This window comes from Erpetoichthys calabaricus, chromosome 17, assembly GCF_900747795.2.
Source record: "Erpetoichthys calabaricus chromosome 17, fErpCal1.3, whole genome shotgun sequence".
Lineage (NCBI taxonomy): Eukaryota > Metazoa > Chordata > Cladistia > Polypteriformes > Polypteridae > Erpetoichthys > Erpetoichthys calabaricus.
The window spans coordinates 18,273,765-18,301,523 of NC_041410.2; the positions used below are offsets into that span (position 1 = coordinate 18,273,765).

General features: G+C 34.5%; 1 protein-coding gene across 1 annotated transcript in view; it reads right to left on the reverse strand.

Moving 5' to 3' along the window:
- LOC114668121 (protogenin-like) overlaps nucleotides 1-27,759 on the reverse strand; it is a 111,339-nt gene that overhangs the window by 51,458 nt on the left and 32,122 nt on the right. The window contains exons 3-8 of the mRNA XM_051920490.1: nucleotides 15,389-15,533; nucleotides 14,090-14,223; nucleotides 12,387-12,524; nucleotides 11,945-12,103; nucleotides 11,691-11,850; nucleotides 8,428-8,675 (exon numbers count right to left, since the gene is read on the reverse strand). Of these exons, the coding sequence (XP_051776450.1) occupies nucleotides 8,428-8,675; nucleotides 11,691-11,850; nucleotides 11,945-12,103; nucleotides 12,387-12,524; nucleotides 14,090-14,223; nucleotides 15,389-15,533 (984 nt within the window). The remainder of the gene's footprint in view (nucleotides 1-8,427; nucleotides 8,676-11,690; nucleotides 11,851-11,944; nucleotides 12,104-12,386; nucleotides 12,525-14,089; nucleotides 14,224-15,388; nucleotides 15,534-27,759) is intronic.

Below are 27,759 nucleotides of genomic sequence, written 5' to 3' on the forward strand. Positions count from 1 at the left end.
ACACTGCTTACAGGATTAAAAAAAAAAGAACAACTGAGCTCTCAATAATTACTAGAAGAAGTGCTGCCGTTGTCAGTAAAATAGAACAACTTTAAGATAAGAGGAATTGATCCTTGTGTTTATAAAGTCTCTGCAAAAAGCAAGACTGTTTTAGAGCAGCCAGCACAAAGCAGGGGACAAATCTGTGTGGAATGCATACAGTATGTGGCCTAATAGAAACTTTCATAACCTTTATCCACAAACCTGCTTTACCACCCTGCATGAGAACTGTAAGCAATTTGGATTGCCACTGATTGATTTCATCAAGCCACAAAATGTTACTTCTACATGCTGGTGTGCTACTGTGGTGAGACGACACACTCAAGTCATAGATCGATAGATAGAAAATGAATAACATTTTTAGTCTATTTTATTCTTTGTAAGGTTTCTTCATTTGTGTTTATTTTATAGTTTTCTATTTTTAAATATTCTGTTTTGTATTTACTTATCACATAAATATAATTCAAGGGAAAGCGGATTATTGTTGTTTGTTGGGTGTGTTAGATAATTTAACATTAAAATTTTGTCTTTTGCTTTATAAACTGTATTTGACACAGCAGGTTTAATAAGTTCTCAATGTCATAATGCAGTGTGGATTTTCAATTAAACAGTTTGTCTCTCCTGATTGACAATATAACCACAGTGAATGCACATTGGTCACAGAATTGGTCATGTTCTTAAATGCTCAATACCAACTGTCCAATCAGTATGTAGTACATCATGAACAGCAGCTTTTTAGGTTAAAGCAAACCCTCTCTAATAACAAAAGTGAATTAATTTAAATCTTGGTCCAAAAAGACTATTGTGTCCCTCTGAGGAAGTACTGTATGGGCTTTTTTTGTTATGTTTTTACATTATCCTTACATTTTGAAAAGTCCTTTTTGTCTAATATGGCATTGACTGAAAGTGTTAAGATTTGCATACATTCAGACAACGAGGAGGTTTTAACCTTTTACATACCTTTTATAGCTACTATTCCCTTCACTCTCAGCAGTAACTGCCAATTAACATATAATCAGGCGTCTAATAAGCTGGCCACTGCCGTATACAATGGATTTGTAAAGCTGTCTCTACCAAGATCCTTGCCTAGCCATTTAAGAACAACAAAAAAGGTCCCACTTCATCAAACTCAGTCGTCCTCTTAACAGACAAACTTACAAACACACAGAAAGCCAAATTCCACAATTAAATTTTCCCACATTTTTCAATGCATATGATAGCATTTTAATTAGCAGAGATTAGAAAGGTCGCACAACAGAACGGCTGATTGCCTGTTCATATTGAATTGAACAGGCTGATTTCTGACCTAGTAAACAAGATCCTTGAGGGTAAATAGAACAAGTATTGTTCAGCTGATGAATACACTGCTAGGCCTCATACTGAGGTCTAATGAAAGAAAGCATAACAGAGCACAAAGACAGCCTTCCACCCAAACCAGCGTGCTCTTAATACCTTCACAAAATCTCTAGTGTTGAATTAGCACACTCCAGCACACACTTTAATTAGCCCTCATTTTAATTAGGCTGTAATTCTTTTTCCCTTTCCTACCTCTCACCCATTTTTGGGTAGCCTCTACTCCAGAACAGAACTGTAAAATGAATGAATGTCAATATGAAAGATCCAGACAAACATGATTCTACAATCTAATATGATAAAGTGTGCCAGAAAATTAAAAACAAAATGAAAAAGAGGTATTCTATCCCTGTTGACAGCAGTAGTAACACTGTACTTCACATCTTCAAAGAATACTTTGAAAAAAAATACTCATTATGCAAGAAGAAATAAAAGATAAGAACTGCTCCTTAACAGTGATTTATTAATTTATCCATCCAAAAATGACTAAGAAATCATATGTATGCAAACACCAGGCCATTTTCTATTGATTTTAATTAGGAACAGATAACATTCCATACAGTCAAGTTAAATTTAACAAATCAAAGCAAAATTCAACCCCCACCCAAGCGAAAGAGAGAGGAGCCAGCAACCGAAGCTACTATATAAAAACAGCAAGTAAAGAAGGGCGTCTCTTCCACAAAATGAAAGCTTATTCTAAAATGTTATTGATTAGACCCAGCCATATTTTAAAAAAAGTTTTGAACAGATTCTCCAAGTGAAAATTAGATTTTTTCCAATTTCAAGTAATATAAAACATCGATTACCCACTAACATAAGAGTGGTGGTGTGGGATTCTTCCAGCTGAGCAAGAAAAGTCTATGTGTTAGTAGTGGAAAAAGGTGGTTGTTATGTAGAGGTGCAACAGATAAAAGCTTTTCTGTCCTAAAGTCCTTCCTACATTGGTTCCATATTCTGAGAGAATGAAGGGCACCTGGATTTTTAGTGTAATGATGGTAGTTTGTATTAACTGGGGCACACAGTACTTCTTTATGTTCCCTGCTGTAAGATTTTATTTCTATTGCAAACCATGCTTATGGATATTCATCAATTTGTGCCGATGTCCAAGTCTTTATAGCATGTATTTTTGCTGCCCAGTAATTAAAGTGAAAGTTGGGTATTGACATGTCCATCTCTGCATTAGGTTGTTGTAGAGTCACCCTTTGGATGTGTGGATGTTTCGAATTCCAAATAAATAAAGTTATGATTGAGTCTAAATTCTTAAAACATTATTTGTTAACGTATATGAGGATGCTTTGAAATAGGAAGAGCAGCTTGGGAAGGATGGTCTTCTTAACAATGTTGATTATCCCTGCTAATGTAAGGTGGAGGGTAGACCATCTAGTCCCGTTGTAGCAGTGCTACCGGGGAGTAAAAACTTCAAACACGTCTTGTTTCATTTTTTCGATGCAGACAGCAAAATTTTGTTGAAAAAACAGCTTCATATTTATTTGTAATATTTACCCCATGATATTTGAACTGATCTGCTAAGATAAATGGGAAGGTATCCAGTCTGATATCACATGCTAGAGAATTCAATGGAAAAAGCATGCTTTTATTCAAATTGATTTTCAGTCCAGATATCTTTTGAAAATCTGCTAATGCTTTTAGGACTGCAGGCAGAGTATTTTATGGGTCCGATATATAAAGTACTATATCATCTGCATTTAGTGATATTTTCTGTTCAAGTCCTACTCTGAGAATCTCCTTTATCTCTGATGCATTTCAAAAGTATACAGCCAATGGTCCAATGGCGATTGCAAAGAGCAAAGGTGATAAGGGGCATCCTTGTCAAACACCATGTTCTAGATTGAAGTTATCTGAAATAATGTTGTTAATAAGAACTGAGGCTTCAGGACTAGTATAAAGTAGTTTGATCCATGCACGTCTGTTTGGGCCAAACCTAAATTTGTGCAAGTGGTTATTAGGTAGCCCATTTCAACCATATCAAATCTTTTTTCTGCATCTAAAGAAAATAGGATCTCTGGAGTGTTATATATAATGGGTAAATATATTAAACAAATGTTGAAGATTAGAAGTTAAGTGTCTGCCTTTAATAAATCCTGTTTGGTCTTATAATATTACAGAAGGAAGTACTTTCTCAATCCTTCTGGCTAGAATGTTGGAGAGTATCTTAACATCGGTATTCAGAAGAGACACATAGTAGAAGGTCCTTGTTCTTCTTACAAAAGATGGAACACCATGCCAGTTTTTTTATCTGCATTGTTTCAATAAAGTATGCAAACGAGAAGCTATGCTAATGGCAATTGGGAAAGACTCATTCTGTTTTTCCTTTTACTTTAACATACACAATATGTGTTTTACTCTGGGACATCCCAAAACACAAATCCAGATAAAACCAAAATAGCTGGTTTGTTAATCAAAAGAAGAAGGAAGATGCAGTAACTAGCAAAACCGGAGTATAAGTTAAATCCAAAAGTAAGTTTGTATCTGCATCTCTGAATCAAACTGAAAAAGATGTTCATCCCCCCTTACATTTTGGACTGGTTTATCCATACTCCTACACAAGATGCCTGAAAAAACACCTATACTCATTCTCTGTTACATCTGCATGTTATCAAGACTCCTATCTCAAGATACTGCAAGGAAGCTTCCCTTTAATTCTAAATATGAAGTTAACTTCCATGAGATCCCCAAAATATTGATAAATGTTTTACATTAAGAAATACTTTTAAGAAATACAATAACAAATGCAGTAAATTAAATATGATAATGTGTATGCATATATATATAGACAAACACCATTATTTAAATCTTCCTGTAATCAAATTCTGATACTTACTGATGCTCTACTGGCTCACACCAGTTCTGTCAGAGAGTAGGACAGGTGGGTATTAACTGTAGGAACAATAACACTGTGACACTAAAACATCCTACAGTCCCAATTTCCAGATGTTTTTGCAGGTTTATGTGGCAGTTTCATTTTTGTGTTTATTCTGTATAAGATACTTTTTAAATAACAAGAGCTTCCAAGGGTTTTGAAGTGTCAGGTACTTGACTAATATGAACTGCAGTGTCTTGTGAAATATTTATCTACAGTAAGTATTAAAACTTAAATTAACCTAAATCTGCATTTTTAATTTCTCCTCCAGATTCCATTTTTAAAATTCTGCCACTGCAGATTCCATGATGTTACCGTCAGATAACAGTAGAAAATGAAAACCTCTGTACTGGTGGCTTGCCTAAGGTCGAACACAAATATTTTTCAAGATAATGTAATGCTAAATCTTCAAAGCAAGATGCTGCATTTTCAGAATAAAGCAAAAGAAAGGTCTGGAGGTGAAGCAGACAGCCGGCACACACTGTTTGCTTAGAGAATGCTGCTGTTCCCATTTCACTCTGGACGTCATTCTTCTCCCTTGACCTTTGCTCCGGCAACACACGATTGACACCAGATGGTCAGTTTCCCACATTCCTTTCTGTGGGGCACTTGGAAACCATGCACTCAGGACTTTAATGAAAAATGTTTGCCAATTCGGTGTGGTAAACATCACACAGAGGATAATACTAGCTACAATAAAGGCAATATCTAGGTTTCATGATTTGTGTTTTGTGCATTTAAGTGCTTCATGTCAGGCTCACCAATGGCAGTAGATATGGGAAAAGACATCCATCTCTTAATTGTATATAGCATATTTCAGATCTTTTTATTATATAGAGCCTACCACATAGTGCCTATTGATTCACTTTATCACATCTAACATTTATCTCTATTATACTGATGTGAAATTCTATGCACACAATACCCTTGAAAGATGATCTATAAATCAATGTACTAATATGTACAATTAAAAATGAATCCTTCCATATCTACATATTAAATATAATCTTTCTATTATATAGCACAATTTAACTCTATCAAATAATTTATTACCAACCTAAATTCATTGCTTAGGGTTTTAAACAATGGGAACTTTTCTTAAAAATACGTAAATATATAACAAAAAAAACTAATGGGCTGAATTAAACAGGTTAAGTATAAAACAAATGCCCCACTACCAGGCTCATTGTTTGTAAAGTTCACTTAAGTTAAATATTTGTTATTATTAGACCCTGCTAAGGTTTCCTTGCTGAATGGTCAATTGTGGTTATCGCTATTTTCCACCTGCATGAGTTGTATACAATAGTTGGAGATTCAACTCTATTCAGATCAGTTCATCATAAGTAATTCATCAATTTTTTACTTGGTTAATCCAATTTTAGTGTAATGGGGAGAGGCTAATTAAGTTTTTTTTCAGGAGCAGTTGGCACAAGCCAGTAACCAACCTTATTCAAGAAAGCAGTCTATTGCAGGGCAATTTAACCATGCTGGGCCAATTTAGAATTGGTAGTCACACTAATAGCTGTCATTTGGATGTAGCCAAAAAAACTGAATTATCTGGAGAAAAACCCACTGAAACATGTATACAGTAAACAATCCACACAGACAGTAACCATTCATATCCGATATTAACCAGTATTCATAATATTCTTCAGTACAAGAACAATTTGAGATGACTAAAGAAGCAGATGAAGTTAGATAGCTTGTTTGCATATGTCTTTATGTTATATAGCATCTTTAATATGTATTTGGCTACTAACTGATTAACAGCTTTACCTGGAGGGTGAAAGTTTAAAACTATGCCTCCTACACAAAAAACAAAACTAAAAGTTAAAAATATGTAAAATATAGGTAGCCTGTTTTAATGTTCACTTTATTTCCAACCATTAAAGAAAGCTGGTCTCACCATTAGGCCCTGGATAGTTTCCCTTTGTTTCCACACTAGGGCTGAGCTGCCTGCTATGTTTATTGCCATTTTCCTGCTTGCTCTCACATTACTCTACTGGGGAGCATATTACCTATTTAGTTGCTAACTCTGAGAGTTTTTATAAAACAATTAAAACTTTTCAGTAGTATCTTGATTATTCAGAAGACTATATCATTAAATAGTATGCGGTGTGTGGAATTTTTGATAAAAGCATACCGTTAACACATACCATCAGAATGTTGTTATCATGCCCTTACTTCAAAAGCTGTCAAAGGAGTGGCTGATTGGCATCATTAAGGTCATAAAACTGGAGAACTAAAGAATTAGCAGAAGAAAGAGTTGCTTTGGAGATCTCTGAGAAATACAACTATATCCTTATTGTCCCATTCAGGGTCACAGGATAAAAGAAGTCTTTACTTTTAGCTATGTCTAGTGCTTACCCTCAACATAATCATAATTTGAAATTTGAAAAGTTATCTTTATTTGTAAAAACATAGAGAGTAAACTCAGCATTGTTTGTTGGTTTTTAAATTTAGACAAGACTACACTAAAATGCAATAATAATGAGGTTAGATAGGAATGCTCCAGAGGCCTTTACTAGAATTTGTTTCATGAATCAAATTGTGCTTTCTTTCACCAAATTTAATCAAAAAGGAATCTAAATTTGTTAATGTTACTTTACAAAAAATCAGGCAAGCAATGGTTACGCATTTGAAAGTGTAGATGTGTTTGTGAACATGCATGGCAATGGATTGGCATATCTTCATATTTTAAGATTTTAATGCATTAATGCAAAACCTTTATTTTATAAAATTTCTACGCTGTTACTCCTAGGGACAAAATCAATATGCATACCAATATTCAACTTGAAGAACCTATTTTGTAGAAATTAGATGGACTGGGTTGGTAAGTGTTGTTGGGCTGAATAGCCTTTTCTTGCCAAAAACATTTTCTAATTTTATATTTAATTTTGTATTATTTTAAAGCCTTTATTTTACATAAGGGCTGAATAGGCATACAACAGTTAGATCTACTGCCTATGCATTAAGTTTCCAAGGCCTAGTTTTCTGTGTAGCATTTGTACCCTCTAACTTTGCACATTTTTTCTCCAAATATTTCAATTTTCTTCCCACATCGCAGAAACATGCATATTAACTTAACTGGCAACACTAAACTGGTCCCCATTGGTGTGCATATGTGGCTCTACTGGTTCTCCATTCCGAATAGGTTCCTGCATTGCATCTGGGACAGGCTTTGTCCCTCTGTGCAATTCTAATCTTCATTAACTGGGTTTAAGGGCATTATGTTATCTTATATAGCACCACTTGCAGTGAAAAAATAATAAATGATAAAAAGCTTCATTCACAATTTTAAAATGTAATATTTATATATATTAAAAAAATCTTTGTTTCAATTTAGTTTAACAAAACAATATATCACTTGTAAATAACTCAGTGCTTTTCCGTTAGATATCAGAGTTACATAATAATAATAAAAATAATGCATTTTATTTATAGTTACATGGCAATCATTAAAAAAATAAAGAGCTCAGAAGATATAGAAAGCCTTACTATGTAATCCAGTGCTGGTACTCGTTTACTATGGATAATATTGTAGCGTTTTTATATCTTTTTTTCTTCTTTTGATTACAGTGAACTTGAAATCGCTTTTCACAGTATTAAAAAACAATCATGCCAAATAAGTGAAGAGCCACAGAAGTACTACCTTGATTAGACCCTTGATTTGCCATTACACAACCAAAAAAAGCAAACTGATAAAACAAATTTGGTAATATGTCTACTCATCTATTCATGTTAACTCACATAATTGATTTATAGTGATGCAGGGGCTTTTATGTCTATCCTGACAGCATCAGAAGCAAAGAAGGATCTAAACTATGATGATACAAGTTTACATCTCAGGATGTTTATTCACATACACTTTGGCCATTTTAAATTACCAAATTAACCCAATATGAGCAGTGTGTTTTTCATATGTGGGAGTAAAATCAGAGTACCTAGGTAGAAATCAGATAATACTCAGGGTGAAAGATGAACATAGGCTCCAGATGCTACAAGTCGGCAGCACCAGCCACTGTATCACTATGTGTGCCTCCCATTGTAACATATATAAAATACAACCTGCAGTAGGTTTCATCAGAATGCCTGCGCAAACTGAAACAGAGTGATCTCTTTGTTATTGCTACGAAAGACTTTGTATTACTTACCTTCGGCTTTCATGTAGTGCACAGAGTAGGCAATCACTTTATGTGAATTGTACAAAGGACGGTCCCAGGCCAGCAAGATTGCTGAACTAGACACAGATTCAGCTCTCACACTCCTGGGTGCACTGGGCCGGTCTTCAGACATGACCACAATTAGTCTGGCAGTAGAGAGGATGGAGCCCTGGTCGTTCTCCGCCATACACTGGTAAATTGCATCATCTTCTGGAATGATCTGGTTTATGACGAGTTTACTAAAAAAATTAAAAGTATACAAAAAAATAACTCAATCTGGAAATGCAGTTAAACCAAATATATATAAATGATTAATCAGTTTACACATTAGCTAAAAATCTGCAAGATCTTATTTTACATAGCCCACTTCGTATATTTGAAAATGCTAAAAAATATCTTATTTTAAGAGGTAAATGTTTACTATTAACATAAAACAAATCTTCACTTTACACACTGCCCTCTCACAGTGACAAATATTTGACATGGATCAGCATATTTCAGAACCAAAGACTGCTGCTTACATGAAAATGAGTTTTTCATGTACTGTACATATTATGCAATCTTTGTTTTAAAAAGTTCCAGTCATAGTGATGAAAATATCATAAACAATTAAATCATAGAAAAATTTGACAGTATGTACCTTAGTGCAAGCTAATTTAAAGTTTCATTGTATTTAGTTGTGCTTTTTAAGGTGATTGAGTGATTGCAATGTAAGGCTTAATGTACAACTTAAATATTAATTACTAATTATCAAATAATTATTAATACCCACTTATACTGTTTACTAAATGTTCTGGATGACAGTTTTCAAGGCTTACTCATATAAAATACTAAATGTGCATTGAATGCACATTAACAACATTAATTTATTCAAATATATTTAAATAAATCTCAAACTTTATATTTTTTTCAAATTTCAAGCTATATTGCAAAATTTAACATATTTTGTAATGTTTTGTAATATATTTTAAAATACTGTATATTCAGTGCATATGTATAAAATGATGAGATACATAAATTGATGAATAAACAGATATGAATTGACAATTTACAGTAGATTGTTGTAGATGTTGATTAGCAAATACAAGTAAGTATTTCATGTATTCCGTACAATTAGAATAGTAATGACTATAAACCTATAAACTGATATAATATAGATAGTATCTTATTTGCCCCAAGGTGCAATTTAGATTCTTATAACAACCACTCTTATACACAGTCAAAAATAAAAAAGAAGACTTCTAACTAGGCTAAAGATAAGAGAGCAGTCATAGTGAAGCATCATAAAGGCATATTACTGTAGGTAAAAATTAGTCCCAGTAGCTTTTCTAGAAACACTTTTGTTGAATAATTTGTTGGATGAAAGTCCTCCATGCTAATGTCTAATAGACAGAATGCATAGCACTGTTCATAATAGTGATCAGTTTTGCCTTAATTTTCTCCTCCACTACTACCTCTAGTGTATTGAAAAAGTATCCCATAACTGAGTGTAAGTTCTTAATTCGCTTTTTGATTCATTGGACTTCCTCTCTTGCATTACTGGCCCAGCACACTACAGTGTAGAAAATTGCACTGGTTATCACAGAGTGTTAGAATATATAAAGGTTGCCACAACACAAGTTAAAGGAGCACAGTCTTCTAAGAAAAATAGCATGCTCTACCCTTTCTTATACAATTCCACTATGTTTGACCTACCTAGCCTGTCAGTGATGTGAACCCCAAGTATCTGCAGCAGTGAAACACCTCCATATCCATTCCCTGAATAACTTGGCATAGAGGCTTTTCGGTGTAGTTAAAGTCAATATCAAGTTCCTTGGTCTTCTCCACCTGATTTCTGTACTCTGTCTCATCTCCTTTGTTAAATACACCCCATTAGTGCAGAATAATCTGAGAACCTTTGCAAGTGGCATGACCTTGTGTTATATTTATAATCCGAGGTGACATGACTGTTCCTTGTGGTATTCCTGTGTTGCTCACGTCCACATCAGGGACACTCTTCATAAGCCTCATAAACTGAAGTCTGTCAGTTAGCCCATTATCTAGGGCACCTTAGGCTCATCCCCTGCATATTCCTTCATCTTACCTTTTAAAATGGATGGTTAGATAGTATTGAAGGCATTGGGGACATAAAAACATACAGTGCTACCATATGGAATTAAGCCTTTTGGAGCAGAACATAATTGCATCAACTCCACCTTTGTCCACTAGGTAAACTGCAAAGGGTTCAAGTGTTTTTTTTTATAAAAAAAGGTCTCATAATCCAGGACCAGACTCTTGAAAGTCTTCATGATGAAGGACATAAGAGCCACTGGTCATGGAGTTAGGGCATCTGCCTTATATGGAACTGGAACAATACAGGATGTTTTCCATAGCAGATAGCAGTAGCACATTCTAGAGCCTTAGTGACAGATTGAACAGGTAGCAATGGAATATACAAAGTTATACAGCACAGATCTTAAGTACTTAAGGACTACATTCATCAAGTTACATGGCTTTTCCTTAGCCTCCTTAGTTGTCTCACACTTGGTCATCAGTTATGGACAACCCATGCTGAAGGTCAGAGGAGGACTAATCACTGGTCATGCCAAATGAAATGGTAGGAGGAGTTGTTGATGCAGTAGAGATGGTGTGAGAGGACTGACCATTGGAAGAATCTGGATGTGGTGGTGGGAGGAAAACTCAAAAATGGTTTGGTTTGTTAGTTTTGTCCACATTCCACTCTAGCACCTGACCCCTGGATTGCCCTTCTCCAGGAATTATGCACGGTCCATTCCAAAAACATTTTATGTTATTCCTAGTGAATTTGTCTTCTGTTTTAGCTCTTTAAGCTTCCTACCCATCATGCAACTTTTTTCATCTCTGTACAATTTTCTTATACATGCAAAAGAAATACTGTACCATTTTAGTGAATTACAATACTTATTATGTTTTTCTTGAATCAGGATAATTCCTAGTTTTTCTTTTATAATAAATATTTTCTAAGAATCAGAATGCCACATAATGGTAATTATAATGAATAAAAAATAATGAGTTTCATAATGGATGAATGGAACATTATCCTATAAACTAATTTACTGTCCAGCTATTCAATCTCCCTTTATATATTAATTTTTAAATATCCTATATGTAGGATTTTACAATAAAGAATTTCTAACAAATGTGCCAAATACATTTAGTATTTTTGAGTGAGCCTTGAAGTAGATGTTGCTTAACTTTTGCCCTTGTTTAATCATAATGGTTACAGAAGGACATACCTGTTGTACATCTTGATACGGCCATTTGAATGAATCCTTTCACCATTTTTCAGCCAAGTTATCTTTGGTGCAGGAATGCCCTCAGCCTGACAAACAAACCGTGCTGTTCCAGCCCGAGGCCTTGTCAAGCTCTCAGGCCATTCAACGAAAGCTGGAGGAGCTGTTAAAAATAAATAAATAGATGTGAGAGAACACCACAGGTAGGAAAATGAAGGGCTCTAGAGCTGAAGGTCAAATTTCCATACTGAACATACCTAGAACAGTAAGCAGTGCCATGGCAACTGTGAAATTACGTGTCCCAGGAGTGGTAGCTCTACACACGTATATGCCAGTATGTTCCAGTTTCACATCTGAGATAATCAGGTTCCCATTGCCCATAACACGTGTGTTGAATACATCGATTGGCTTGTGGTCTATTATTTTAACAAAAACAGACAGACAAAAGTCTCTCATTTAGTTTAATGCTTCTGCAGAACATAAAGAGTGTGGCACAGAGGAACCAGTTACACATGCTAATCAAAATAAAAATATTCATATAATAATAATTTATTCATTTTAAAAATATCGTTGTATATCGTGATCAATGTAGCATTCTATTGACCATCCTGAAAAGCAATTTAATAGGTTAATAAAAGATACTCTGTGTAAAATAATGTCTTTTTTAACAGAGCAACTGCACACTGACAAAAAGCTCACCTAAACGACTCCATGAAACAATGGGCTTTGGGTTGCCAATTGCAACACACTCCAAGATAGCACTTTGATGAAGAGATGCTGTGATGTTCTGTGGTCCTGCAATGATGCTGGGCTTTCGTGGCAAAATGGCTCCTGTAACTGGGAGAAGCATGTAACAAGCACTGAACTTTATCCATTTTAGAGATACCAACAAAATCATATCAGATGATCCCTAAACCCCTCCAGAAATTGAACAGATCATGATTTAAACCCAGTATCACAATGATAACCACCACACCCCCTGCTGCCCCTCAAATTAGCAAAAAAATATTTGACAGAGTGCATTGTAATAATTTCTAATATAAAAGATACAGTTGTATGAACAAATGTTTCCAGAATGCTACATGCACCTTTTGGTTACGGGAATTGTTTGGAAGGTGCTACATAAATAACAAGAGGACACATCTGCTGAATGAGATGTATTGCCATACCTGTGAATTATGACATACTGTTTAAAGACTGACTGGCTGACTGAGCAGGTGAGCTCCCTTGTATATTGTTCTATGAGAGTACTGTATATGATCATTGTGAAGGGTGCTATATAAAGTTTTACTAGTAAGAAAAATAAACATTATTGAAAATGGTTAATGTGCTTTGTGATGGTGGCTTCTTTGACTGCTGTACATCTTGTACAGTACTAGTACAGAAATACAACTTATGACTGACACAGCTCCAGGCTAAACTTCAATTCAAACTGACTTGGTGGAGTTTAAACATTTTCCAATGCTTATCTCGTTTTTCCATCAAACATCCTAAAGATTTGTATATATGGTACTTTGCTTGGCGACTCTAAAGTAGCCAAGAATATGAGCAAGTATAAAGGTTTGGATCAATGTGCTCTACAGTGGCCTAGAGCCAAATACAGGATTGGCTTCAGCCTATTTTCCTATGTTAGTCTCTTGCTCCCTGATATTTGATTAAGAGGCTTTCAGTAAATACTGTAGATAGATGACTGAAGATTTTGGTCAATTGCATCGTGCAGCACTTTGTTAGTTTGCGATGAGAAAGGCACTTTGTAAGAAGTGATTAAATGAATGTGGTTGTTAAAACTTTTTTGCAGCATTATTTTCCACAAGTGTTACGACAGATATGATTATTAAAACAAATTGATTGAATATGGTTATTCAACATCGTGTACGCTGGTTTTATAATTGCCAGGAATAATATGTGCTAAATATGTCTGGTAATGTAATGGATTATTGACTTAAGATAGCCATTTCTTTGCAGAAAACTTTGTGATTGTACCTAATAGGAAAAATGTTACCTAAAGACCACCTATCACAGCATGTTTTCTTAATGCTTTATGCAGCCACCTTTTTTGATGATAATTGCTAGAAAAGCAGATATAAAGCATATGTAACTGAAAATAGCACCAATTTATTATCAATTATTTGTTTGTGCTGATGTTAAAAAGCAATATACAATAATCTATAAAAATGTTTTCATAGCATATGTTTTTCTACACTGTGATCAAGATTAAATTATATCATATAAATGGCTTTGGTGCTTTCAGGTAGTGCTTACTGAGAAATCACTACATACTAAATTAAAAATGTATTAATTAAACAAGATAACAGAAAAAGAATGTTAAGCCAACCATACAGCATTACAAAGGTGTTCTCCCACATGCCGACATTTTCTCCCAAATAACTCAATCTATGTACCTGGGATAACAGTGAGGGTTGCTTCTGTGCTTCTCCGCCGGTTGGCAATATTTGTGGCCACACACCGGTAATTTCCAGCATCTCCTTGTTGAACCCCATAAATCTGCAGGACTCCATTGGGCAAAACAGTTATCCTGTTGAACAAACAAACCAAATATTGCTATCATTGAAATAAGCTGAATGTGACAATTTGTAAATTATATTCATTTTGGCTTCCCTGTTCATAGATGTAGACACTACTAAGCAACTGGTCATATTTAAAAGAATACTATGGGGCAAAAGTATATCAGTCATAAGAAATGGCAGGGTAAATGAAAGACCTCTGCGGAGGATAACTAAGAGAAGAAAAATAAGGATTAATATTGTTCCAAAAGGACAATGGGATGTTTGTGTCAGATAAGATAAGGTTGTGCTTAACTTGCATAGCATGTTTGTGTGGCCGTTTCAGGGCTGGTTTGTACCTTATGAGACTCTGTTGCCAAGAAAAGGCCCAGAGAAGAGATACAGAACTAGGGTATGAGCAATAAAGAAACATTGACAGTTTCATACTGAGTAAAAATGTATGCATGATTATTTAATCTATTCAAACAAGGGATCAAGTTTAAAATTATGAAAACAGTAACTAAAGGTGAATGTTAGCTGTTACTTCATGAGGAACATGAGGTTTAAATGACAAAGATATTCTGATTCTGATGAGGCATACACTGAACAAGTGTTCTAACAGTGTAGCCAAAGATATCCACAGAAGACTCACACAGAAATTATTTTGAATAATCTATGTAAGCAATTGATTAACTTTGTTGGGAAAATTGCTTGTTCTCATTAAAACTTCCAATATTTTCTTATTTCACAATTATGGCCAATTATCATCTAAGTTATTAAATGGACATTGATCCTGTGCAAATGACTACCCATCCCAGTACCCTAGGAGTGACATTGCAGATAACTGAAAATAGGAGATTTATTTACAAAAAAAGGCAAAAATAAAGAACAACTAATGAATGTGAGTTTCTTCCCAATTGTGATTGCATTTTCATGGCTTGAGTTTAGATACACTCTAATGGCACTAAGTACCCTTAACTAGCTAAACAGTTAAAAAAAAATGTGCTTTTCATGAACAGAACAAGAAACCCATCTTTGATTATGTCAGAAAGTAACTACATAATTGACTTCAGACAGTCATCTCCTTGTTAAAACCAGTTCCCTGTGCTAGCAATTAGTTTAGCATCACTGTTACCACCACTGCTATATAAATAGTAATTGTAAAATAACTCAAATAGGATACTAAAATAGTTTTACCTTTCTGTGGACAGCGGTAGAATTGTACGATTGAACTCCCAAGTGATAATGGGTAAAGGGCTGGCACTTATCTTGCAGGAAAATCTGGCGACAGAGCCTTCTTGTACTACTGCAGAAACAGGCTGGATTTCAAAAGGAGATATGCCTAAAATTTAAAAAAAAAAAAAGGAGTGTAAAAATGATAAAATGGCAAAAACAAAAAAATAAATTGTACTTAACTGGAGGAGCAAACAATGTGTTCCACTAGCAACACCTTTCATGGTTGGTACTATGCCAAAGTTCCCTACAGACTGATCCAATGTATAATATTAAATGTTTGGTGTTTAGTGTATATTGCACTAAATATTTAGTTATATACCTTAAAGCCTATAGGATAATTGTTACCATATATATTTATTGTACTATAGTCAATTTTGTTTGGAGCATTTAACAAATTACAAAGATCAATAACTAGTATGTTCCATTTATAAATTGTATTGTGGATTAAATGTTCGTAAGTGTACACATATACAGTAAAGTTAATAAGTCATCAGATTTATTTTATATTGTGCCTTTCAGAGCCACATAAAATATCTACAGGGCAATTTAGATTTAAGTGTCTTTTATAGCCAAAGGACAATTATTCACTTTAATGTTGGGGAGTGGGGATGCACGAAGAATGAACTTTTGGGTCTGTTACTATACTAAAACTTACATCATGATACAAATGCCTATAATAAGACAGGCTCTCCAAATATGTATGAAGCTGTAGAGACAGGAAATGGATGATTCCAATCCTGGTACTAAAAGAATTAAAGGATAGTGCATACCATGATTTCTTTTGACACTTAACGCACTAAATGTTCTGATATTCCGAATGCTGAACTGCTTCTTTCAAACTTGTTACCACATATGGCAAACTCAATTAGAAACTGAATCACAGAGATTCCACTGAGCCTGTTAAACTGAAGATCAATACAAATCTTTACAATTAAAAGAAAACCTAAATCTGATCAATGGTCAAATAAATAAGTGTTATATGCTTCAACCTAAAAAAAGTAGTTAGTCTTGGTATTAAATAGACTCACTGACTAAGCTTAGTATGGATGAATTAGTCCCCTCTAGATAGACTTATTAATACCTGAAGGCACCGGCCTTTCATTTGACAAATTCGAACATTCACAAATCAAATAATGATGTGTGAGGAATGTCAGCCATAATTCTGGTATGACCCTAGAACTAAAAATATAAATATATTAATTTGTATCTACCAGTGCAGACAAATGGATATGTATACAGTATGTACACATTGTTGTATTTTATTTTGTAATTTTACTGTTTTTTTCATTTCATGTTATACTTGTAAATTTGTGAAGCTTATCCACTGAGAAGAATACTGAACAAAACAATCTTAAGATTTAATAAAAACGACAGAAAAAATATTATTCTCCATGCATTCTTTCTAATAGTTACACATTACTACTAAAACTGTTACCAATATTATTTAAAAGAAAAAAACTATTATATATCACTGATCCCCAAAAAAATACCATTAGATATACCAAACTAATAGTCAAACACAAATTACAAAACAACTACTTTTGTTAAATTCCTTGCTATTATGACACTTTATTACAAACCTATAACAGCATTAATCCCACCAAAAGCATAATTACTACAAAAATACAACCTTTAATAATAATAATATCACTGTTACTAATACCAACATCAAACAGCGGCACTAATATGCATATCTTCTAAATGAATGCTTTCACTAAAAAACTAACTGCAGTAATGCCAATATTATTATCACCATACAAATAATAATTCAATTACTAACATTACTACTGATATCACAGCAAAATACATATAACATTACTACTCCTCCAAAAAACGATATCACTAAATAAATTACCATTAAAAATGTCAAAATTAAAATAATGATTGTAGTCCTATCTAATATGGAAAGAAGTAATACTAATGGCTATGCTATTAGTATTATAAAACATCAATACCACAGCACTAATAACAGTACTTTTAATTCTGGTATAAAAATTGCTTATACATAAATATTACTACTAATAACAGTTATATTATTAATAACAATACTAATTCTACAACACAAAAAGTAATAATGCTATTGCTACTAGCAATAATGATACTATATTAAGAGCAACAATCTATTACAATCTAGGCGTAGTGGTGGCTCTGAGGCTAGGGATCTGCACTGGCAATCGGAAGGTTGCCGGTTCAAATCCTGTAAATGCCAACAGGGACTCTGCTCTGTTGGGCCCTTCAGCAAGGCCCTTAACCTGCAATTGCTGAGCGCTTTGAGTAGTGAGAAAAGCGCTATATAAATGCAAAAAATTATTATTATTATTATTATTATTATTACTAATAGCAAAAACTGATGCTACAATAGAAATAAAAATACTAATACAAACAGCCCAAGTTTACTTGTGACAATATGAACCGTTAAGTGCCATCTTGCTAGTAAAATATCATATTGCTTCCCCAGAAAGAAAAAAAAAAAAAAAACTGCGAGTGAGAGGGAATTGGATTAGTTAGCTGGTCATGGCACAACAAGTTAGAAGAGAAACACGGACAACAAAATAGTATTAGAAATTTCAATACAAAACATAGTAAATAGCAAAAATCATGGTACAATGAAAATCCTAGTATTATAACTCATACCAGTGCCAATACTCAATACAAATACCATGATACAATAACTTGCAATCTCTACTGATCCAAACCATTGACTTAAGAACCATGACGCTAAATGAAGCTAAACATATTCATGATTATAAAAAGTTTTCTTTTAGTGAAAATTTATACTGCTCAAAATGTGGTGTTTCAGTCAATAGTATAATTGAACAGTTTATATTTAATTATTACAAAGAACAAGTGTATCATTAGGCTACAATAACAAATGCATTGGCTTTAACAGTCATGTACAGACAAGCAGCAGCATTTTCAGGTTTCAGTCATTCTGTGGCCCTGTAATACAGTGCTTTCAAGTTTAGTCCTGGGGGTCCATGTTAGTTCTTTTGTTTCTAACCAAATCAGACTCTTACTTTAATTAAGCAAGCTTTTATTTCCCAGTTTCAATCATTTTTTTCTATCAAACCAAAAATTAGTTATACTAAATGTTTTATTGAATGAATGTGTATTTGATAGGTAATAATTCATTTTTTCTGCTGTCTAATATTTCGTTCTTTTTTAAAGTTATGGTTGTTTAAGCTATTTTGACTACAAGTACACAAGTAGGTAACACTGAAATCGTTGCTGCCCTTAAACCATTTGTCATTTACAATGGTGTCTGCTCTGCTCCTAATTATTTGTCAATATTTGGATGCAATTAAGGGAGCCAACATAACAGAATAAGTGAATTAAAAATAAAATGACAATACAGAGTTAATTAATTTAAAGATATGGCAAACATATATACTAAGTAGGTAAAGAAAACGGCTTGATGGATAAATTCTAAGACAGACAGCATTCACCATATTAGCTCCTACTTATGCTACAAAATAAATGTAACTGACCTGTAGGTAATCATTACCAAAGTTGAAACTACTACTGCTCCAGAATGAGCAAGAGCTTGTGATCTCCTACTTCACACAAGCAAAAGATAAAAGAGCACGGCTGTCAGTGATTACAGGCACCTATGGGCAGCTCTGCCCCTTAGTCTACCATTCAGTTCTCATGAAAGGAATATCCCATTTGCTCCTCCCTTTGCTGTGGCCCTTGTCACCTGTCCATACAATCAAAGTGATAGCCCCATTTTACTCTCTTAGATTCTCCCCAAATCATAAATCTAGAGATGAATGCGCTCTGCTTATATTATCACTCTCTTAAACACTGCCATTGGAGCCGATAGTAATTATGTTACATTGAAAGCCTGACTCAATGTCAATCAACTCTGGCCCTAATGCAGTGACTACAAACTCCATTCCCATACAATGTTCAGAAGATTTAGCATCTATGCAAACAGTTTTCATTGACAACTAAGTAGCATTTTACTTATCCTTCCTTTATAAAGCTTTGAAGTATGTTTTGGACAGGAAAACGTTTTCTTACAGCTGAGTTGTCCGGAACAATGGCTCAGCCATCAATGTGTCTCTTCAGTGAAGATATGCTATTTTTCAAACTATTATAAATGAAGAATTAAATGTATTTTTTGCAAGTGGCAAACTCCTTGACATAGTTATTATCACAATCACTACTTACACCAAGGTGTGTCCAATCAACTGTCTTAATTTCTAAAGAACTGTCAATCATAACATTCCACAGAACTTACATCTGTCATTTTAATGTGACAGCATTTCACAATTTTCCAGTAGAGCCTAACATTCAGCATGAGGTTGTCAATGAGGGTGTCAAATGAGAGTGAAACAAACAACTTATGCAAAATTTATGCCTTTCCATCTCCATTTCTTATCAGAATCCACACAGACAAAAAGGAATTGTAGGACTCACTGCAGGCCAATTTACAGTTGTCAGTTAATCAGCAAATACTGTATGCCTATTGCAGGTCAGAGGAAACTATAGTAGCCTGAACCACTGTGAAAAACAGCACAAAAATACATTTTTTATTAAATCTATAGCCTCTTTACACATTGCTACTTTTATATGGCATTCAATTCTCAAGAAGAACAGAAATGCATTCTTCAGGTGTGTATACCCTATTACTAAATTTACTAATCAGATCTTCCCAAATAATTTTGATGGCTGGCTAGATCGAAAGACTAATAAGAGAATCTAAAATTGTTATTGGATTTATCAGCAAAAAATAGTAGGATTGTGGAAAATGACAAAGAAAAATCTGGATATTTTTACACATCCAACTTACTTTCTTTCATAAAATCATCCATTCATCTAACTCACTAATTCCAATACAAAGTTGTAAGAGGGCTGGAGTCTTTCTCAGCTTAATCATGTACAAATGAAGGGTCCATTTGACAATAGGAAATCTGTCCTTTTCTGAGTATACTCATATAAACTTACACAAGTCCAATTTAACCTAGTATGTACACTATGTCTTTAGGAGCTTTGCTAATCAGTGTGCCACTGCACCCATTATTTCATTATCATATTATGGTAGTATGAGTATGGGGGAGTGACCTTATATTTAATACTAATACATAGCAAAAAAGAAAATTACCATTTTTTCAGAGCTACTTGGGTAGAAAAAGACTAAAATAAAATAATTTGAAAAACCCTAAAGATAAACATGGATAGGAGAGGAAAGAGAAAAGTAATTACAATAGTTACATTTTTATTTAGAGAAATGAAGACAATGCTTCAGGCAGAAGTAAAAGGATTTTAAAAATATAACAGTAAAGGTGTGCTTCAGGCATTAGGTGTGAAGATAAACAAAACTTACAGACCCTATTACCAGTACTACTGAAAGAAATAAGAGATATTACTTATATAAACTGTAAGGAAATCTATTACAGCAATTATCCCTCATTAAAAAAGACACCTGAAGACTGGAAAGTTGTTAATGAGATTGCATTCCACTGAAGGAACAAAATATTTTTTATATAAACTATAGCCCAGCAAGCCATATAGCTTACCCATGTTATATAAAAGTATTCAGAAATAAGTCTTTCTTGTTAAAAAACAATATTCTAAATAACAGATAGACCCAACCATACAAATCTACTAGATATTTATTACAAGGCCACAGAAGTGGAAAAAAAACATTTGTGACAGATGTAACTTGCACAATCAAAAAGAATGGGATATGTATCACAAAAAAGTCTTGTGCTAGACACTATTGGCAAAAGCAGTAATTAATGAGTATGAGAGAAAGAGTGCATATTAACAGGAAAATACTCCATATGGGCTGAGGTCATCAATGAGGTTCCTTGGGGATCTGCACCACTCTAATTAAAATTAATTACTGTATGTAGATACAGATATATTGAATTAATTGGTCATATTTATAGGTTAAAGAAGTAGCAAATACTGAGGAGTTGTAAGACTTTGGAAACACATGCCATTTAATGAACACAATTGTTAAGGACTACATGGAGGTGAAAGGAAAATTGATTATAAATACAACATGGGTAATTCTGACCTATTCCATAGTCTGGAATAGAAACGACTACACAGAGACCTTTATATCTCTTCACAGTTCACACACATTCATCTGGATTTTAAAGGAAAGTGAACTTAAGGCACAAATCAAGAAGTATATCGTTACAAAAATGGTAATGGAACCTGGGAAAAACAACTGCAAAATGCTACCCATCTTAAATGATAACAAGTTCTTGAAAGAAGAAAAATCAAACAGTCTTTCTTTTATATGGTGCACCCCTGCAAAGGAATTGACATAGTAAACAAGACAGAAATATAGCATCAGATTGAAAAGAGTGCAAAATCTGGGACTTCACATGAGCGTGAAAGAAAAATAAACTAATAACTAAAAATAAAAAAAATCATCCTCAGTGCTGGATCTAATTAAACAAAATCCTCTTCCTCTAATAAACTTCCTTCCTTCCATACTCCCTACAGTGGCTAGTTGCCTTCACTTATAGGTAAGATCTAAAACTACTGTACACTATTTTTTCTCATGTTCTCATGGATCCTAGTTATCACAATACTTGATGTAGCTTTAATTTCATTAAATGAATTTCAACACATGTATTTTCATGTATCCATCTTCTTTCCATTTGGGTAAGTGGGTAAGTACTAAGAAAGCAATAATGTGCAAACCTCTGTGTTCTTACTGTATCAATAAGAGAAACAAAACTACAGACACTCTTGTGTCAAGTTTACCCCTGGTAACTCTTTCTGGGAGCCTCATTACATATCATTGAATTACTTCTGTGGCCTGCACTCAGATATACCCCCCTTACAAAGTTTCATTTCTTAGCTTCTATGGCCATTTAGACAGTCTTCCACATGGGGGGTTAACTGGACACCTGGTGGGCTCACAGAGTTTAAGAGCTTTGAAAATGCTAACAGCTGTCTTGTGAGGAGGATGGATCTCTTTCCCTTTGACGAATTGGGGGGGGGGGGGGGGGGGGTCATGACTTAAGTAAACAGCTGGATAAAGGAACAAGTCAAGGGTGTCAGAAGCACTAAGAAATCTTCCTATTGGCCACAAACTCAGTGATCTAAATCCCTTCTTCTCCTATTCGCTATTACTTAAGTGTGATAAGCTAATAAGTTATTAAAAGGCTTAATTGCTTAGACCATAGCTTTCATAAGACACCACCATTCACTTTGCGGTTTACAAATCCAAATATTTCCAATGTGGTGATTACTCACTCAGGATTTCAAAGTCTATTATTTGTGAGAGGAGCCTGTTGCTGCAAGGCTTTGAGTGAAGGTAAAAAAACAGTATGATGGTTCAGCAAAACACAGATTTGTATTTGCCATACAGTATACTGAAACCCAATAATAAATTCACATACATTAAGTCTGACAAAGTTACAATAAAGATTATGGCACTTGGCCTTGTTACCTCCTGGTAAAGAGCCTGAAGAAAAATGTTTTTTAAGCTTTGTAAAGGTGAAAGCTTTAAGGGATTTTTATTGTTAAAATTCAGGTGACACATACAGAATAGTGTTAACTTTGATTTCAAGATGGCAGGGAAAAATCACTTTGAACCAGCTATGCAATATGTGAAAATAACATCAAAAAACTAAAGAGTCGAGTCTGGTACTGAAATGAGGGCAAAGCAAGCACATTTCAACATGATGAGCAGGAAATTATGTTGCCTAAGTTATTCTGACATAACTGAAGAGGGCACTAAAAAAACTCAAGTTTATGCTTTTTTGGGGTTAAATATATGATTGGTTGTTTGGAAATGCAGCAAGAAGGATGGATAAGTCACCACAATGCACAGACACCAACGAAGCATTAATCCCCCCACTGCCAAAGGTCAATACCTTATATCCCCTTTACAACCTGACACCCCCCACCCAAACTTAATGGCCCTAACGTAGTTCATCACACAAATCATCTTTATTTGGAAACAAGTAAAAGACCTCCATTAAAACCCTCTCCCGTTTCCTGTCTGAGGTCATATTCTTAATCAGAACATGTAAAGCGACAGAGGCTGAGCAAACAGCTACCCAAAGGTTGAGAGGCAGATAGGAAGAAAGAAAGTAACCACCGACAAGAACGTTAAAGGTGGCTAAAGCAAAGCCTAGGTTAAACCATGTTCCCCAGCTGGGAAATCCTTCATTTTCAGTAATGCAAGTCTGATCTTTTTGGCTTATTGTGAATATTGTTGTATAGAATCCCTTCATGTAGTATAGTATTTGACATGAAAGGCACCATATAAACATTGAAGCACTTCAAAAGTCCTTTCATAAATACCAGCAAGCAGAAGCACTACATCCATCCATCCATTTTCCAACCCGCTGAATCCGAACACAGGGTCACGGGGGTCTGCTGGAGCCAATCCCAGCCAACACAGGGCACAAGGCAGGAACCAATCCCGGAGAAGCACTACATTATACATCATCAAAATTTGATATTATATGTCATAATGTTTACTACAAAAAAATACTACATAAAATAAACATGGATTTCCAAAAGGAAATGGCCCACTGGGAGAAAACATCGTGGAAAGCTGGATGGATGCACCTAGAAATTCCTGGAGAGGAACTACAGTAGACATGCATGCGAAGAATAAAATTACCTTGTCTGCTTGACTCAATGTCCTACAACTGTGCCCTTCACAAGGAAAGTGAATAGAAAGTGCATGAGTAAGTTTGATTTATAAATCCCAAATAAATAGTGCTCATCATGAAATTCTCAATGTAAAACACATCATTTTATAAATTCCTTGACACAAAATGAGCTATATAAGAGAAAGCTTGACTATTTTGTAAAACTGCACTTCATATAAAGCAGATATAGAAAAAAACTTTCAATTAAAACACTACATAAACAATGTGGCGCTTCCTAAATCTCTAGAACATACTGAATGTCAACAAATACATTGTATAATTTAAACTCTTGTTTTCTGAAAATGCCTCTTGACATTGTGCACTCTTGAAAAAAGTGATACATAAAATAACGGATGAATGACAATTCACTACGAAAACCCATATAATTAAAATCATAAGCTGTTTGTCTGTTCAACAATCATGCAAAATGTCTGAACCAATCTTCATGAGAATTTGCATGTGCATTGCTATTGAACCAACTAAAATTCAGCTTGTATGGCATATCGAAGAAAGGGGTTGGGGCATAGGGCTGTATGGACACAATGTAAGCTACTATACAAATATACCCAGGTGACCAGGGTACTTCTTTTAGTCAGTCAGTCTTAAAATAACTATAAAATGACCATTGCTGTATAAAGTATTTTCACATAATCTTAATATGAAAACATGCAAAATAAAGGTTGTTTCATAATGCTTTGAAATAGTGATAAATAGTAAATATTTTATATAAGTGAAGCTTTTTAGAGTTTTCTTTATCTTTAAAGGCCTTTGATGTGATGTAATTTAGCAAACGTTCTTCACAATGTAAACACTGGCAATGGCAGTTTTCGGACATTAGTCTTGGCATTGTGTTCACTATGAAGGGCACCACATGAAAATGACTGCTTTCTTTCTAAAGCCCTTGAACACTGTGTTCATTAAGAAAGGTGCTACATTAAACTAACAAAGCCCATCAACATAGTCCAGGCTGTGAAAGATGCTTATATTACACAAAGATTGCTTTAAATCTTTTGCACATAACATTTTCATGTTCTGCTCATTGCTGTGTAATATGATGAACTCATTCTTTGTTAAGCACTTTAACACATTAATTGTTAAGAACGGCATTAAGTGTTGATAAATCAAAGTGTTCCCCTTGAAAAATCTTTCCATACTAAACATAAACTTCTTACAAAGTGAGCCAACAGGGATGGGGAGTAATGAAAGAAAGTTGGAAACTAAAGTGTCTTCATTATTGCAACATTTGCTGAAATTTAAGAAGGAAAACACATTTCACAGAGAGTGCTGCATGGTCTTGAATTCAGGGTTCTCAATGCTGATAACACTGCTAACATCAAAGAAGAAGCTCTCAGGATTTATTCATCACTTTGACAATAGTCATCGTGGGATTGCAGTTTACAGTCTCTTCCTCTTCATCCCTCTCTTGGTAAAGTGTTATATATAATATATAATGAGCTGTCAATAAATGTCTGTTTTTCTTCTTAATATTATAATTTATTGCTATCAGTAGTCTTTACTTCCTTGCTTGCCTAACAGTTTGAAGTCTTTCCCCTGTATCAGTGGCACATTCTCAGGCATTTCCACCTGCTCATATAGTTGTTACTACAGAACAGCTGGTTATATACCCTTTTTTTAAAGCCTTAGACTGAGCCAACTAAAATAAATTTTGGCATCACTCACATAAGAAATTTTCCTCTCTTGAACTGATTCTTGTAAGTATACCCTGCTTATAATGCCCCTCAGGTTTCAATATCTATATACTATAAATGGTCAGTCACCCAAAAGAGAACAGAAAATAACACTTCCTACCATGATGAACTGCACAGAACAATTCCAGTACCTCTGGCCACTATTCCCACCTTGTAATGGCTTTTCCCAAAGTGGCTCCTCATAACTCCAAGCCACATGCTAACTGAAAGACTTCAATTCACTGACCTGAGGTCTTTATGCTGGTCTATATCTCCTTGCTTTACAAATCCCTCACAAAAAGCAATAATTATGTACTTCTACAAAGTTTACAGGTTTGGTACACAGAAGCAGCTATCAAAACTGTCACCTTACACAAAAGTTAAACAAGGTCTACTGTTTGTTTTTCACAAAGTTCAGAGGACCAAATTAGTAACTTAAGAAAATGTCACATTCAGGCAGCTGATAACAGATCAGAGAACTGATAACCTGTGGAAAAGGTGAGTGGTCACATGGCAGTACTTGCAAACTACTGCAGTAGACCAACGTTGTACATTAAAATTATACTTTTTGATTAGCACATGATATGTCTACACACATCTAGTTTAAGTATGTAACATCTTACAGCTACACTTCAAACAGGCTTCTTCATCAAATCAACACAACAACAATTTTTCTCTCTTTACCAACCCAGCTTTGTCTTCTCATCTGCTGACTCCAACCTCCTGGGTGAGGGAGAGGTCCTTTTTCAAGCCAGACCAAGGAGTACATGTGCAGCAGTATGACATCCATGAAGCACTTATGTGTCAGTGGAACCTCACTAAGACAGAGTGGCTCTAACAGACGCAAACAGGGCTGCCCATGGCGACAGAAATTCTCACACTGCCCTGTGAGTGTCCAAATTGGACCTCGCTGAGACAAATGCTCCCACCCAGCATACTGGGAGAACATTTAGTCCTGGGTGGCAAATTCCACTATATTTCCCCTATTTTGGCCTCTTAAACCAGGAAAGGGAAAAAAATCAATCATCCTGGTCCATCCGTCCATAGTATCCATCATTGATGCCCTCCTGACAGGGAAAGGGAATTTTAAGCATCTTGGTGAAGGTGCCAGTACACCCATGACAACAGTTAATGTATAATACAGTATATCAGCTTATAGAGATATATAGATGGTGTCAGGTTAAAGTCTATTATATGCTTAAATAATATATTGCTGTAAAGGCTGCAGCAAAATACCTGTCAACTTCTTGACTTCTACAGGAAGTCCATAGGCCTGTGCTATCTTAATAAAGTCATTAACTGATACTTTATTACAAGATATCATTTAAGGATCTACCACATTTATCAACTGTGCTCCGTCTTGATCATGGACAGAATCATGGCATTTGGAGACATTCTTAATTAAGCTCATGAGAGATGTGTTTAACAAAACATGTCAGTCTGAACAGTGTCATAACAGTACACTAAATATATAATGGACATTAATTATATGAACACTATGTTTATGCCTATTAATTACATGACACTTAAAAGCATGTTGCGAATTCTCAAACACATCAGTTTACAAATGCATATAGCATCAAATCTTTTAAAAATTATAATCAGAAATAAACTAAATAAAAGTCTGAATGAGCATAAGTCTCCATAATTCAAAGTGTCCATAAGAAATATAATGATTTACTTCGTGAGGTAGCAGTACATAATAAACTAGTAATAGACAATAGTCAAATATCAGAAATAATAAAATGTGTGCTTCAACTTAAATGTTTAAAGTCTAAATACTTGTATTCTTGATTATAACAGAAATGTCTTATTTTTCAAACTCTGATAGAGGTTCATAGATGTCTAGATTCCTAGTAAAGGTCCAAAAACAATACACTACATGCTTCTGTTTGAAATGTGTAAATTTTAACCTTCAGAAAGTGGATCTTTGAGGGCAAGGACCACCAGTAAAGAGTCAAATGTCAAAAATATTGTCATACTCATGATCAGCAACCTAGAAATAAAA